This window comes from Cherax quadricarinatus, chromosome 34 (assembly GCF_038502225.1).
Source record: "Cherax quadricarinatus isolate ZL_2023a chromosome 34, ASM3850222v1, whole genome shotgun sequence".
Taxonomy (NCBI): domain Eukaryota; kingdom Metazoa; phylum Arthropoda; class Malacostraca; order Decapoda; family Parastacidae; genus Cherax; species Cherax quadricarinatus.
In genome coordinates, this window is record NC_091325.1 from 7,382,198 (window position 1) to 7,399,904 (window position 17,707).

At 37.2% G+C, this 17,707-nt stretch overlaps 1 protein-coding gene across 2 annotated transcripts in view; it reads left to right on the forward strand.

The window, feature by feature from the left end:
* The first annotated feature begins 476 nt into the window (after window positions 1-476).
* The window catches only part of LOC128693743 (uncharacterized), a 35,964-nt gene continuing 18,733 nt past the window's right edge, over window positions 477-17,707 (forward strand). The window contains exons 1-5 of one of the 2 annotated variants that reach the window (XM_053783594.2): window positions 477-537; window positions 2,485-2,587; window positions 3,443-3,642; window positions 13,876-14,034; window positions 16,884-17,150. In XM_053783594.2, the coding sequence (XP_053639569.1) occupies window positions 520-537; window positions 2,485-2,587; window positions 3,443-3,642; window positions 13,876-14,034; window positions 16,884-17,150 (747 nt within the window). In that variant the 5' untranslated portion in view covers window positions 477-519. Of the gene's footprint in view, window positions 538-783; window positions 1,221-2,484; window positions 2,588-3,442; window positions 3,643-13,875; window positions 14,035-16,883; window positions 17,151-17,707 lie in introns of those variants that run through there. The other variant, XM_070091138.1, reaches the window with a different exon arrangement.

Sequence of the window (17,707 nt, forward strand, 5' to 3'; positions counted from 1 at the left end):
CAAGGAGTAAACAAGGTCCCAGGATCCAAAGTTTTCCTAGTAAAATGTCTCACGTGTTTGCTCGCTTAACCTTCCCTTTAATTCTTTCTTTCTATTTACCTTTAAATTTCCTTTAAATTAACGGTGAAGTATTAATACATTCCAAATGGAAATACCTATACGCATGTTAAATTGATGCTATTTATGGCTTTCCTGCTGTCATTCATTGCAAATTTATTTTAAAAGATTGACATTTCCAAAATATATTTATTTAATGATCAATTTATCCCTTGACCTTTAAGGAGAAAATTCGGGAGAAAATTTATTTCCCAAGTCAGGCATTAAAAATAACACTTCTTGCTCCTCCTTCCACGAATTAAACCTAATTAGTTCCCAGTTTCATAGCTGTTGCATTACCCTACAGGTTTAGCTCTTCCCCATGAATATAACGATAAAATAAGCCATAACAGTCACAGGGAAGAGAAGTGTGACCGGAGTGTAACCGCTGGTTCAGTACAGTGTTGGGGTCGAGGAAGTGGGATGTTCTTCTTCCTCAAGGTAAATAAACTTGCATTATTCACCTGTGTTTACCTTGATCACTGGTTAATTATTCCTGAAGTACTCTGTATGTTGTGGCCTCAGAGTTGCGAGTTGAATCAATGCTCGAAAGGGCCTGGTTTGGTTAATTATGAAGGATTTTACGTAAGAAACGGAAGCTTCCAGTCCTTGACGTTCAATATGTTAGTGTAGTTACAGTTGTGTTAATACAATATATACACTGAAAGGTGTATGTCTCTCAGCGTATTTATGCTGACAGTTCAATTTAATTTCCATTTTAGGAATTAAAGTGTTCTTAGTCTAGTGGCGAAGAAGGTTATATGCAGCCATAATGACTTAAGTTGTAGTCGATAGTCTTTAAACCCCATTTACTAACCAATTATCTTTATTCTTTATTTTGAAACAGCCATTTTCACCAATAATGTGTGATGCTTCAGTAAATATTGCCTACGCCTTTGTAAATTTTCTCCTGCAACATGTATAGTTGCAATTAATGGACAGATGGACAGGCTGGACAAGTATCTTCTCCGGTGCCAGATCAACCAGGCTGTGATGGATGTGTGGGGCAGTTGGCCTCCAGCAGCAGCAGCCTGGTTGAGCAGGACAGCACCAGACGAGCCTAGTCCATGGCCGGGCTCTGAGAGTAGTTTAACTCTCAGAAACTCTTCAAAGGTATATCATAGGTAAAGGCCTGCTCCAAGGTGCTGACTAGTATATATACACCAAGAAGTGTGTGTATATCAGTATATATATATATATATATATATATATTATATATATATATATACACACACACACACACACCGAGGTCCGAGAGGTGAACATATGTTTATTTGTATGTGGACATTGCATGCTGACACGAGTTCAATGATTTAGATGAAAATTATCAGTATAGTATTCTGAAGTGTTAAACATAAGATGGCATACATAGGCCTAAATAAAATACATAGTAAAGAAGACCTCAGTGGAAATAAAACATTGTTATTTTTCTTTATAGGTTTACTGTAGGTTATATCTATGTTGTATTATTTTGTGTTTCCATAACATGTGCCTCCAAGACCATTGTAACAAATTGCATTATGTTAACTGTGTATACAGTATGTATATATACCTAAATATAAACTCATTTTTTTGGTTATGCCAAGTTATTCAAGGTTAAACCACTTTAATGTGTCGACTGTATACTTAGTTTTAAACAGCTTAACAGCAGTCTGTAGAAACATCTGTATATTTAACCTCTATTTCTTTGATGGAACATTCGTCCCATTATGACCAACCTGCTGAATGACCCCTAACAGATTTATGGCTTCCTTTAAATAATAATTATAATACAGGCATGCCCCGCTTATATAATTAACAGGTTAGGCTCCGGGCAACTGCTTTTAATTGAAAATTGTTGTAAAGTGGAACATAGCCTTTTTTTGCTCTCAAATGCAAGTTTTATACTATCATATAAGTGCACACATTACTTACCTTAAAGTGTTTTCATCCTTAGCTTATAGTGAGTGGTGAATATATTTTATTGTAGGATGTCTGAATAAATAAAGAAGGACATATAATTGAAAACCGCTGCATTAGTGCTGTCAAGCGGGACCCTCCTCTAATAATAATCACAATGACCCATAAGTGCTTTTGGTTATCTGCATTATATTTATCAATAATTGGGGAGTACAGTGGACCCCCGCTTAACGATCACCTCCAAATGCGACCAATTATGTAAGTGTATTTATGTAAGTGCGTTTGTACGTGTATGTTTGGGGGTCTGAAATGGACTAATCTACTTCACAATATTCCTTATGGGAAAAAATTCGGTCAGTACTGGCACCTGAACATACTACTGGAATGAAAAAAGTTCGTTAACCGGGGGTCCACTGTATTTGTTGATTTTATAATTGGCAATTATACATGCATTGTATCATCTATATACTAGCAACTTTTGTGTTACAGATGGCGACTGTGTTGTGGACCTCTTTGGCCGCCCTGTTTATTAGTTTGGCTCATGCAAGACTTGTGTTCCCTCCAGGAACTGACATGGGTTATATTGTTCCAGGTTTGTGTTAGCTACGAGATAAGTCATGAAATGAAATTCATTTTGAAGTCTGTAATAATCAGTGCAGTTATATATACTGTATTTCATATATCTATCCCTCACTGCATTTGTTTTACTAAAACAATTCCTTCAAATTTCATTTCAAGTAAATAAAATTTGTGAGTAAAACTTTTCCTAAAATTTGCATTAGTTTGGTTCTGTAGTCTGTCAAATGTTACTTCAATGAATAGTTATTCAAGAAAAAGATGGGCTGAATGCATTTACTGTATTGTATATACTGTATTATTGGATTGGTAGATGTTATAATGTCATTGTCAGATTTTTTAGGCAGTGGGAATAGAGATAGGCTTATTTAAATGTAATATTTTTTGTGAAGTTAAATACATGCATTTAATTACCTATTTGTAGCCTCCTGGATGCTCATGCCCCTAAAATTCAAAGCCTCCTCTAACCCCCTCCCACCATCTTTTTCTGGGATACCCCTACTCCTCATATTTTTCACCCCGGATTTATACACCCTCATCATCATCCTATACCTCCTATGAATGCCCAGATCACTTTGATAACCCCTCCTCCTTTCTCTGAATTTACCCTTGGTAATCCCACACTGTCTTAATTTCTATGTTTCTGAATTGTCCTTACAATATTCACACTACACATTGCTCTCAAATGTGACATCTCCACTACCTCAGAAGGGAAAATGATTAACTTTTTTACTTTGTAATATTTTTTATTTATTAGTTTTTTAGCTAGTTTTAATATCTAAGTCTTTTACTCTTGATTTGGGGGTTGGATTTTTCATTATCTGTAATTTTTCAGAATGATCCTTTTGTTAAAGCAATATTAATTTTTCAGATGATCCTGGACCTCGAAAATTCGAAGATGATACAAACTGGTTGAATGAGATAGATGCTGACGTTTATGACCAACCTGTGCTACAGAGAGGTGAACGAGAGATACTTAATGACATTGAATCTGCACTTTGGAAGACTGTTGAAGATCGTGCAAGACAAGAGGAAGCACGAAGTGCTGGGGAGGATGAAACTGACGTTCAAGTTAGTTTACCTGGCATCAAAGTTTCTGTATTTATAAATTTAAGGGCAGTAGACATATTTAAAATGTTTTTGAACATCACAAGTTTACACCACAATACAATGTGAGTTATATTTTGATATCCTCAATTGCCTTAGCATGACACATTTTTGTTAGTTTGAATCCTAGGGTGAAATATGAGAAATTTTAATTAAACATTCTGAGATGCCACAGACAACTTACATATTGTCCAGGTACCTGACCCATGCTGTGTCACACTGCCATCTTTTCATGTTTGTCTTGTCCACCTAGGTATTTTAGGTCTTTACCACCCTGCTCCACCCTACCCTTTGTAACGTTATTACCCACAGCACCCAAGAAGATTGCTAATGATGCTGCTAAAGAAAATGCTGAATAACCTGCAAGCATGTCATGAATTTTGTTCATGGTGTCGTATAATCATTAACCCTTTGACTGTTTTCGACGTATAAATACGTCTTACGAGCCAATGTTTCTGACGTATATATACTCAATAATTCTAGCGGCTTCAAATCAAGCGGGAGAAAGCTGGTAGGCCCACATGTGAGAGAATGGGTCTGTGTGGTCAGTGTGCACCACATAAAAAAAATCCTGCAGCACACATTGCGTAATGAGAAAAAAAAAAACTCTGATCGTTTTTTTGGAATAAAACGCCGACTTTGAGGTGTATTTTCGTATAGTATTTATCGTTGTATTCGCGTTTTCATGGTCTTAGGTGATAAAATGGAAAACATATTACAGAAATAGAGATGATTTTCATTACTTTTACGATGAAAACGACCTTGAAACTGAGCTCAAAGTAGCGGAAATGTTCGATTTTTACCAATGTTCAAGAGTACATAAATCACACCACACGTCCAATACACGTCAACTGGGGAGTCTAATATTCTTTCACTAGTGCACTGATATTATTTATACCATTTTTACAATAATGCAGTCGTCTGCATAACAGTAAATTTTGTATTTTTTTGTATGAATAAAAAATCAAAATAGAAAGCAATAATAATATAAGAGGGGCCTAGAGATGTGACTAATGAACAGAGCATATGTTATTTTAGTGCCACGAATGTCTACCTTGTTTATTCTGGACCCTATTTTGAAATTGGCATCTTTTTTATTTTGCGTGAAATTGGCCAAATTGCCAATTTCTGACCACCATATTGGGTAGTCCAAATTAGTAAATGGGAGGTTTCTTGTACTCAGCTGATAGATAAAATGGAGTTCTAAAGAAATAGCTATGAGTTTGGTCAACTGGAACAATGGAATTGGCTGAAAATTGGGCTCAAAGTCGGCGAAATCGCCGATACGCATATGTCGCCGAGACCGCTAACTTCGCGGGAGCATAATTCCACGAGTTTTCGACCAAATTTCGAACTTTTGGTGTCATTACCATCGGGAAAAGATTCTCTATCATTTCATAAGAAAAAATAATTTTTTTTTTTTTCAAAAATTGAGCGACATAGAATGACAGTTTCAGAGAGGGGCCTGAAACAGTCAAAGGGTTAAGAGAAAATCCTTTAGTAGCACTTGTTACCTCTTATAACACATTTTATTATTCTAATACTGTTTGAGGAGAAAATGTTTTTATATTTTTGGCACTATATTTTTCCTAAGTTTGCAGTTGCAGCCTCTTGCTTTGTGCTAATGGTGCAAAGAAGTCTTTTATTTTCTCATACTTTTATAATCCTGTACAGAAAGTACTTTATGTAGTTTTTATATCCCTTGTCCTATCAGCTAAGACCTCACTAACATAGCGGGTTAAGTTCCAGGCTACCACTGTAAAGTGAATCGCCCCTCTTTTTTTTTTTAAATATAAATACACACCTCCATGGGGAAGTGGAACAGAATTCTTCCTCTGTAAGCCTTGCGTGTCGTAAGAGGCGACTAAAATGCCGGAAGCAAGGGGCTAGTAACCCCTTCTCCTATATATATTACTAAATGTAAAAGGAGAAACTTTCGTTTTTTCTTTTGGGCTACCCCGCCTCTGTGGGATACGGCCGGTGTGTTGAAAGAAGAAATGCATAGTAAGATATTTACACTATCATATATTAAGTTAGTAGAACTATGCATTAAAAAATAAAGTAAAATGCACATGCAGTACACTCATTACTTACCTTAAAACATTTGTAGTTTTAATGTAGGGCGAGAGGGGAATAGTATCTACTGTAACAAGTCAGGTGTGGTAGCCCGGCCTGCTACTATACCTCACAATTGTTTGTTTTACCATGATTGTACAGTAGACCGTTACATTACACGGTAGTTACGTTCCTGAAAACGCCATATTAGGTAAAGCCGTGTTAGATAAACTGAAGAACTTATGGGAAAAATAGGGTTATGTTCCTGCAAGCCCCCAAAAAGCCAAGCAACTTTTTTTTAGACCAACAAATCTTACAAAAATAAAAGTGAATATGTAATTTTAGTTCATTGTCATGATATATTATGTTTTTACTGCTTAAGACTACAAATGCAATAGAAATAATAGTATTTCTTACCTTAAATTGTGGGTACTGGTGTTTGTGGATGATTGTGAAGAGAGTGGAGATGCATGGTTTGGCCCTACTGGGCTGAGGTAGATGGTTGTTGGTTGTCGGCAGAAGTGGATGGTAGAGGTTCTGGTACTAAAGGCGATGGTTGTATTGGAGAGTGCATAAATTCTGTAATGGATTTTTCTGGGCTCTTTTACCCTGTAGTACATTATACAGCTGACAGTAAGGCATCATCAGCTTGTCTAGACCCCATTTCAAAGTACTGCTTCTGGATTTGTCAGGGTCTTCTTCAGTGAAAAAGTCTGCTGGTTTAGCAGCAACATGGAACTGCTCACATAACTGCTGCAATGTTAACTGTTTTTCTTCAGGTTCTTCTTCATCTTGTGTTATGTGGCTCCCCTGTATCTGTGCATTGAGCTCTGCCAACATTTCCTCTGGACTCCTGTCTTCATCATTATCATCTAACAGCTCATTCACTTCATCTTCATTCATATATTCAAAACCATCACCTGGTAATCTTGCCAGCTGAACAGTTTCCTGAACCTGACTCTCCAGCAAGGGAAAACCAGTGACTGGTTTGTCCTCCAAATTACTGGTAAGGTGTTTTTATCTAGACCTTTCAAAGCATGAGGATTTTTAGAACGGTAAATAACCATGGGTTACACTTGAAATCACCTGACGCATTACCGCAAAGGAGCAAGGGAAGCAATCCTTAGCTGTCTTGAAGCCTGGTGTACTTTTCTCTTGCTTACTGATGTAAGATCTTGTTGGGATTTTATTTCAAAAGCACTTGTCTCGTCAGCATTAAATACTTGATGTGGTTCATAGCCACCCTCAGAAATAATTTCCTGCAATTCAGCAGGGGAATTACTTCTGCTGTATGATCAGCTGAGGTACTCTCACCAGAAAACTTAATATTATGTAACTTATTACACAACCTAAAGTTGTAGAACCAACCTGTGCTAAACATACACTCTTTCAGGCCTTCCTTATCACACACTGCTTTAAACAACTGTAAGACCTTTTCCCTAATTAAGATGAAATTAAGTGGTGCACTTTTCTTTGTTTTTTGTTCAATCCACTCAAGCAACAAGTTTTCAGTTTTATTTACTTGTTGTGATCTATTTGTCATTCTTTTCATGAGATGACATCCTGGGTTACTCATTACACAAGCTCATATATTCACCTCATTCTTTTTAATTGTATGAACTGACTCTTCATTAGGGCCGTAGGCCCTCACTATATCCACCACATGTGAGCCACTCTTAAGCTTGTCTAATATCTCGATTTCTTCGTAACTCCTAGACTGAAATGCTTAAACCTTTTCTTGCCACTTTCAGCAACACTTGTATGCCTGCTGGGTGCTATGATTGCTTGGCAGATACAAGGCATGGCAATTAAAAGATCTAAACTCAATCGCAAACATAATAGGAGAAGTATCCCACAGGCGACACTCCAAATTTTTTCCCCTCCCACAAACTGAACAGTGTTAAGTTAGTTTTATGAAGTGTTGTTTAAAATTGTGCCGCAATTTTTCAATAGTGCAATAACCAAAACGTGCCAAATAAAACCATGTAATATAACGGTCATTTGTATATATTTTGTTTATATGATATGTAGCAGTTTCTTACCTTTAAAAAAAAAGTTATAGATGAATTAATGGATGTCTATAATAACATAACATACAATATTTGTAGTGCCCCAGAGTGATTGTTATTTTTTTTTTTTATCACACCGGCCGATTCCCACCAAGGCAGGGTGGCCCGAAAAAGAAAAACTTTCACCATCATTCACTCCATCACTGTCTTGCCAGAAGGGTGCTTTACACTACAGTTTTTAAACTGCAACATTAACACCCCTCCTTCAGAGTGCAGGCACTGTACTTCCCATCTCCAGGACTCAAGTCCGGCCTGCCGGTTTCCCTGAATCCCTTCATAAATGTTACTTTGCTCACACTCCAACAGCACGTCAAGTATTAAAAACCATTTGTCTCCATTCACTCCTATCAAACACGCTCAAGCATGCCTGCTGGAAGTCCAAGCCCCTCGCACACAAAACCTCCTTTACCCCCTCCCTCCAACCCTTCCTAGGCCGACCCCTACCCCGCCTTCCTTCCACTACAGACTGATACACTCTTGAAGTCATTCTGTTTCGCTCCATTCTCTCTACATGTCCGAACCACCTCAACAACCCTTCCTCAGCCCTCTGGACAACAGTTTTGGTAATCCCGCACCTCCTCCTAACTTCCAAACTACGAATTCTCTGCATTATATTCACACCACACATTGCCCTCAGACATGACATCTCCACTGCCTCCAGCCTTCTCCTCGCTGCAACATTCATCACCCACGCTTCACACCCATATAAGAGCGTTGGTAAAACTATACTCTCATACATTCCCCTCTTTGCCTCCAAGGACAAAGTTCTTTGTCTCCACAGACTCCTAAGTGCACCACTCACTCTTTTTCCCTCATCAATTCTATGATTCACCTCATCTTTCATAGACCCATCCGCTGACACGTCCACTCCCAAATATCTGAATACGTTCACCTCCTCCATACTCTCTCCCTCCAATCTGATATTCAATCTTTCATCACCTAATCTTTTTGTTATCCTCATAACCTTACTCTTTCCTGTATTCACCTTTAATTTTCTTCTTTTGCACACCCTACCAAATTCATCCACCAATCTCTGCAACTTCTCTTCAGAATCTCCCAAGAGCACAGTGTCATCAGCAAAGAGCAGCTGTGACAACTCCCACTTTGTGTGTGATTCTTTATCTTTTAACTCCACGCCTCTTGCCAAGACCCTCGCATTTACTTCTCTTACAACCCCATCTATAAATATATTAAACAACCACGGTGACATCACACATCCTTGTCTAAGGCCTACTTTTACTGGGAAAAAATTTCCCTCTTTCCTACATACTCTAACTTGAGCCTCACTATCCTCGTAAAAACTCTTCACTGCTTTCAGTAACCTACCTCCTACACCATACACTTGCAACATCTGCCACATTGCCCCCCTATCCACCCTGTCATACGCCTTTTCCAAATCCATAAATGCCACAAAGACCTCTTTAGCCTTATCTAAATACTGTTCACTTATATGTTTCACTGTAAACACCTGGTCCACACACCCCCTACCTTTCCTAAAGCCTCCTTGTTCATCTGCTATCCTATTCTCCGTCTTACTCTTAATTCTTTCAATTATAACTCTACCATACACTTTACCAGGTACACTCAACAGACTTATCCCCCTATAATTTTTGCACTCTCTTTTATCCCCTTTGCCTTTATACAAAGGAACTATGCATGCTCTCTGCCAATCCCTAGGTACCTTACCCTCTTCCATACATTTATTAAACAATTGCACCAACCACTCCAAAACTATATCCCCACCTGCTTTTAACATTTCTATCTTTATCCCATCAATCCCGGCTGCCTTACCCCCTTTCATTTTACCTACTGCCTCACGAACTTCCCCCACACTCACAACTGGCTCTTCCTCACTCCTACAAGATGTTATTCCTCCTTGCCCTATACACGAAATCACAGCTTCCCTATCTTCATCAACATTTAACAATTCCTCAAAATATTCCTTCCATCTTCCCAATACCTCTAACTCTCCATTTAATAACTCTCCTCTCCTATTTTTAACTGACAAATCCATTTGTTCTCTAGGCTTTCTTAACTTGTTAATCTCACTCCAAAACTTTTTCTTATTTTCAACAAAATTTGTTGATAACATCTCACCCACTCTCTCATTTGCTCTCTTTTTACATTGCTTCACCACTCTCTTGATTGTTATTATTATTATTATTATTGTTATTATGTTTATTGCCATCGACATACCTTGTTCACTGGGTTTAATAATTTCTAACTTGGCATTTAAAGTAAGAGGGTTACGACTCCTCTTTTTATCACAACTACCTTCACAAACTACCACAAAAGAGAGAGAATGAGAGACACGGAGAATCTAAACAGAGTGAGTGGGTGTTGGAAGGTCAAATGGATGCATATTAGTACCTGTCTAGTTACTGCTCATATTCATTTTGCATTATGGATCTGTTTGTGCAGCTTTTACCCCACAATACAAATTCCTTACATTGTGTACAAGTTGTCTTCACGTTGGTGCAGTAGAATAAATAACAGCAAAGCCTCCATTCTCATGCAACACGCCATTTATAGAGAGAATGATGCTATGAGCAAAGGCATGTGAAAGGAATATTTTTCTACAGTTACCCCCAGTAATACTGTACTGTACACAGCTTCTCTTGTGTTGGACTAGATGGACTACAGAAAATGTAATTCTTGCTGTCACTCCTACAAGCCACCTGGCTACCCAGTCTCATATTTGTCAATTTCTTCTACTATGGTTGTATGTACAGCCTCTCCTCACTTAGCGAAGTACTTGTTTACCGATGCCTCAGACTTACGACCAGTATTCATGTCTAAATAATGTATATTAGAGCTGATTTCCTCTATTCTGTTCATTTCAATATACAGTACACTACTGTACAAGCATTTAAGAATATACCAGAAATGTTACAAATGGTGCAAAGGCGACATTAAAACAAAATCAACGATGGTTGGCACAAACTCTCTACAATTATAGTATGCTCCTCACTTAGCGACGAATTCGTTTAACGGCTTGGTCTTAGGAACGGAACTCTATCATTAAGTGAGGAGATGCTGTATTACATTTATATGATATGTAGCCTGTTTCTTGTATAATTTTGAAAAAATATAGATGGATTAATGAAGTTGTCTGTAACAACATATATGACGTTTAAAGTGCCCCAGTTATTTATTATTATTATGCTTATTGCATCTTCAGTGCTAGTGAGATAATCTTAGTGATTTTAATGTGTACCTGCATGCCATCAGTGTGTAAATTCATTTATGTACAAGTACACATAAGTTCAATTATCCGAGTATGTATAAAATATGTAATAACTTTAAAGCACTTGAAATTGTGGAAAGTTTCTGGACATAATCAAGAGATGCAGACCACATAGAGAATGACAGCAGAGTGGTATGTGGACACTGTAATAGCAAATCTGGGAGCCATGTAAATGAATTTTTGGTTATACATGATCTGAAATGTTCGTATTAACGAATTGCTGTAAAGCGAAGTGCCATGAAGCGGGGCCCTCCTGTATTTTTTTTCTTCTCCGGTACAGCTGGAAAACATTAGGGATGTGTTTCCATAAGACACCTGCCGTCCATGTTCACCTATCAGTATAAAATGGGTACCTGGGTATTAGTTGACTGTTGTGGGTCACATCCTGGGACAAAACTGACCTAATTTGCCTGAAATGCTCAGCATAACAAGAGGCTTTCAATATAGTAGTATGTCATTAATGTCAGCTAGGCCTGTATACCTTGTACTTTTTTTTTTTTTTTTTTTTTTAAGTTGGCCGTCTCCCACCGAGGCAGGGTGACCCAAAAAGAAAGAAAAAATCCCCAAAAAGAAAATACAGTGCTCCCCCGGTTAACGATATTTTTTCATTCCAGAAGTATGTTCAGGTGCCAGTACTGACCGAATTTGTTCCCATAAGGAATACTGTGAAGTAGATTAGTCCATTTCAGACCCCCAAACATACACGTACAAACGCACTTACATAAATACACTTACATAATTGGTCGCATTGGGAGGTGATCGTTAAGCGGGGGTCCACTGTACTTTCATCATTCAACACTTTCACCTCATTCACACAATCATGTACTTGTAGTAAATAAAGATATTATTATTATTATTATTACATTTTTACAGATTTTGACACCACACCTCATGGGCATAGTCTAATTTTATCATTGTGAACACTATCTTACACCTCTCACTTTAGAGATATGTTCCTTCTCTCTCCTCTGCTGTGCTAAATGACATTTTGGGTTTGGTAATTTTTATGATTTAAACTTCAAATTGGACAATGCTTGCAATGCCGAGATAAATTTGAGATATAGTGTGAAACACAATTGAATTAATATATACATATAATTAACTAATTACCCTTTAAACCATGTCTGATGCACTAGTAAGTACGCTCCTGATGACTGTGTCCAACTTACTAGTAGGCACCATTTTTCTTGTCTTCAAATCTGCCACCTGCCAGTATTTTTAACCTCTTCACAACTCTATGGGTCTTTAATCTGTTTATACTTTAAAAAAATCTAAAGCCAGTAGGGTCCACACATTACATCATTGTTAACTATACAGGTGATGACTGTGTGTCTGACAGTCTAGTTTGTCTAACTAGCAAAAGTAAGCAGTGAAATAAGGTGGTGGTATTCCTTCACCAGCTTCACTACCAACAAAGTGTGTGTAAGTGGCACAAAGATGATGTATTCATTCCAAATTTATTAAAATTTCATGATCCTGACAGTGGAATTCAGCTACAAGGCACACTAAATATGCTGAACCTAGGATAACCCAGTAAAGTCAAACAGTGTGATTTATTTCCATGTTTTGAGGAGTATTATACTTTGAAACAATTGTAATATTATAAGTATTCCTTGTACATAGCATTAGAAGACAAAATAGTAAAAAAAAGATTATACCATTCATATACCGCATTTTCCAAGGAGCTATATCGGGCTAAGCATTTCCCCACGTTTGAAGTGCTAAAACGTCTAATTTCATAAGAAACTAATGTGCACAGTGTTAAACATTAAAGCAATTAATGAGTGATCATTTTCCTCCAACTTCAACACACTATAAAATTGTAAGGCTTTATCAGATTCCACTCATTTTGGTCTTATTAAATTAAAAATAAAAAAAATACACTTTCATTCTTTGAAAAGTAAAGACTTTTTTTTTTTTTTTTAAGTCATCCCCCCCCCCCACAGGAATTTTATTTGGGGGTATGCCACAGTTTAAAGGTTAATTTAATTCTACAAGCATGCTCGTATCATAATAGGCATCTTTGTCCAAAGATGGGGTTACGTTCAGACGAACCCATTGTAATTCAGAAATAAAAAATATCAAAAGTTGAATATGAATATATGCTAAATAACTATTATCACTGAGTAAGTAAATAAATAATTTCAGTAACTAAATACCAGTATTGAAAAATAAATAAATGAATACAAAAACAGTGATTATGTGCGAGTGAGGTGAAAGTGTTGAATGATGATGAAAGTACAGTGGACCCCCGCTTAACGATCAGCTCCCAATGCTACCAATTATGTAAGTGTATTTATGTAAGTGCGTTTGTACATGTGTGTTTGGTTGTCTCAAATGGACTAATCTAATTCACAATATTCCTTATGGGAACAAATTCGTTCAGTAATGGCACCTGAACATACTTCTGGAATGAAATAATATCATTAACTGTGGGTCCACTGTATTTTCTTTTTGGGGATTTTCTTTCTTTTTGGGTCACCCTGCCTCGGTGGGAGATGGCCAACTTGTTAAAAAAAAAAAAAAAAAAAAAAAAAAAGTTACGGACTTGCTGCCTTCGTGCTGGGTAATCATCTTACATTTCATCTCCAAAGTAATTGCATTTGCACCATTCTAAAGTTGAAATATCGAGTCCAACCATCGTAGATTGAAAGGCACCTGTATTAGCATGAATTGGCTGAAGTTGAGTATATAAATTTAATATTTTGGACCAAGGGCTCTCTTAGTAATAATACTTTGTTTGATTATTAGTTATATTTTTTTCTTTAAAAATATGCATTTTATTGCCTTAATACGTGCACATTTTGATCTTAATATTTTTTTCAGGTGGAGCCCATTGAGAACTGGCATGGCCGATGGTTTCCTCATCCTCCTGAGGAGTTAACCAGAAAAGGGAATATTCCAGCTGACCTGCCAGACTATTTAAAGGATGATAAACATGGAGTTGTAATGGGAATTCCTAGTTCAATGTGTGATAATGGCAAGGTATTTAATTAAACAGAAACATGTGGTCTCATTACTTAAGTATGTAGGTAGATAATGGTACAAAATACCAACACATTGGTAGACTAGGAATAGGACTATTTCAGAATTTTTGCTGATTCTGGTACTCTGTTTGAGGTGGATACCAATACTCTTTCAATTTTTTTTATATTTAAAATTGATAACTATGTTCAATATGTAAGGAATGCTTATTGTTTAATTGATATTAAATAACCCAGGAAGGATAAATATTAAATGACTTAATTCCTCTGAGATCCTTTTGATGAGTTCCAAGAGTTTATCTACTCCAGTGCCAAGTATGGGCCAGCCTCGTCTGGTGACTTGCAAATTGAAAAAATAAAACAGAATTTTTGAATCGGTTTATATATTTAGTAATCTGATAAAGACATTATGAGAATTCAGTTAGAAAAATAAAATCCTGAATAATTTCCAGTTTTCATAAACATGAAACTAAAATATCCAACACTCATAATACTGTTGATTTAAAGCTTTAAAATATATTTTGAAACCTAAATAAAACATAAAACATTAGGGTGGCCTGGTGGCTAAAGCTCCCGCTTCACACACGGAGGGCCCGGGTTCGATTCCCGGCGGGTGGAAACATTCGACACGTTTCCTTACACCTGTTGTCCTGTTCACCTAGCAGCAAATAGGTACCTGGGTGTTAGTCGACTGGTGTGGGTCGCATCCTGGGGGACAAGATTAAGGACCCCAATGGAAATAAGTTAGACAGTCCTCGATGACGCACTGACTTTCTTGGGTTATCCTGGGTGGCTAACCCTCCGGGGTTAAAAATCCGAACGAAATCTTATCTTATCTTATCTTATTCTTTATTGCAGTAACTAGAAAATTAATACATATGTATTTAAAATTAGTTTAGAATTTGAACAACAACCTCTATCCATTTATTAAACTGAATTAACACCCATTTCCATTATACAGTTTAATGTACAGTAGGATCCCCGTATCCATGGGAGACGAGTTCCAAGAACCTACCATGGATACCAAAACCATGTATTGTTGTGAACAATATGTATAAGTCCTATGCATACCTATTATAAATTTTAACTGATAAATTAAGCACAATAAGTGAAGAATTATCACATTTTCACTGCTTCTCTTAGGTTTTGAAGAACTTCCCTCGTCACTACTTTTGCACTTTGATGCCGTTATTAAGCAAAATTAAGGGTTACTTTTGGGCTGCAGTAAACCACAGATACAGTGGATCCCACCTTATGAACGCATCGTGTTACGTTAAATCCGCCATACGAAGCATTTGAACACAAAAATTTTGCCTGGCCTCACGATAAAAAACTTGCCTTACGTGATTCGTCCGGGACGCGTCCCACATGCGGCCTCAGTGCCAGTGTTTACAAGCCAGCCAGTGCGGTTGCATCTATGCATACTTTAGGTACATTTCACATTATCCCAGTGTTTTTAGTGCTTGTAACTGCAAAATAAGTCACCATGGACTCCAAGAAAGCTTCTAGTGCCATCCCTGTGGTAAAAAGGGTGAGAATTAGTATGGAACTGAAAAGAGAGATTAAGGAAATGTGGGCAGGGGGTTGAACTGCAAACCTTTATGGATGAAAATCACCCTGACACAGCTACTGCAAGCCGTGTTGGCAACCTGTACACTGACAATGTTATGGCCCATTTTAGGAAAGTCTTAAAGGAACGGGAGGTACAGCACTCTATGGACAGATTTGTTGTGCGACAGAGGTCCAGTGACTCTCAAGCTGGTCCTAGTGGCATTAAAAGAAGAAGGGAAGTAACCCCAGAAAAGGACTTGCTACCTCAAGTCCTAATGGAAGGGGATTCCCCTTCTAAACAATAATTTCCACACACTCCCCTCCTCCCGTCCCATCAATCATCACCAGATCTTCAATAAAGGTAAGTGTCATGTATTCTATTCTTAGTAGAGTAGTAATTGTGCATGTCTTCTTCAGTTTGTGTGTATTAAAATTAATATTTCATGTGGTAAAATTTTTTTTTTCATACTTTGGGGCATCAGGAGCAGATTAATTTGATTTCCATTATTTCTTGTGGGGAAAATTAATTTGGCTAACGATAATTTCCACTTACGATGAGCTCTCGGGAACGGATTAATATCGTAAGGCGGAGGTTCACTGTACTGGACCTAAAGATACAGGGGTCCTGCTGTATTATTATTATTATTATTATTATTATTATTATTGTCTGTCGTGTCTTTGATAGTAAAGGCAGTGGTAGCTATAATGAGTTTGGTGGTAGAGGAGATTTTGAGGATGTATTTGGCAGTGAAGTTGAGAACTATGTATTTCTTTGGTGGTGTCAAATCTGAGTGAATTGATATTTTGGGGTGCATAGTCTGCAGTCCATAACGAAACTTGGTTAGAAACAATACAAGTCTTCTACAAGACATTTAATACTGTGGTATAAACCTTGGTGATAGATACCAACAAATTGGTTTAAAAAGATGTGAGCAAACACTAGAACATATTTATTAGAAAATGCTTTGGTTGTGGGACCTTGATCACTTCTAACACACACAGGTTAAAATGAGAGTATACGTAGGTGGAGTGGGGTGTGAGTGACTCTCACCCATCTCTCTTTGGTCTTTCGTCGAAGTCTTAAAGATTTTAATAATACTACATTAGCCATTATCCAAAATTAGTTTTTTTAACTTTGGATTACACTGCACTTAATAATTGAGCTTTAGATGTGTTCACCCTCGGGTATGGTGGATACTTAAATTCTCTTAGTTATTATGAATTTGAAACAAGTCTTTCTGTTATCTTTTTATTTTAGCTAGAGAAATGTTACAGTACATTATTTCATTTTCTCTGCAGGTTAACCTAACAGTAGACTGGAACTTCTCTCCCATCAACTACACGTGTTTTGACCCCAAGCACCATCGAATACCAGTCCAAGATAGTCTGCCTTCAGTAGAAAAATGTGTTTATGTACCACAGAATTACACTCCTGAACACATCTGCATGAATCGTGAAATTATGTATAACACGAGCTTGCCAACGTTTGGACCACATCGCCCCATTTGGCCTGTTTTTGGAGAATATAAATTTGTACCCGTTCAGAGATGGCTTCACAATATAGAGGTAAGTTTTTTTTTATTTGTGAATAGCTTTAACCCATCAAAGGGAAGTTCCTTGACATTGGTAAGGGGCTCTACATTCTAGGAATTAAAGCTACCCTCCCCATGCACTGATGAAATTTGATTGCCTCTCACTCTTCAGGTATTTTATGATCCTTACAGGTTTAAAACTTCTCTAAGACTATAACACTGTAATAACAATTAGTTAAGACATAGAGACTACATGTACTAGATGTGTTTTCAGTAAATAATTTTTACATGCATTGGTCATTGTAGTCAGTTCAGTAAGAAGGTCCAGGACTCAAATCCTATACAGTATGAAATGTATGGAAAAATTCCTTACAGTTAATAAGTTGATGGGTGTTAATCCTTTAACTGTTTTTGATCTAGATCTACATTATTGATGCCAGTGTCACTTGTGTGGATCTGCATTTTTCGCACAGCCTATTTTGATCTAGCAGTAAATAATTAGTTGGGTGTTAACCCATCTAGATCTATGTTATTGATGTCACTGTCATTTGCTTAGGTCTACGTTTTTTGCACAGCACCCTGAAATGTGCT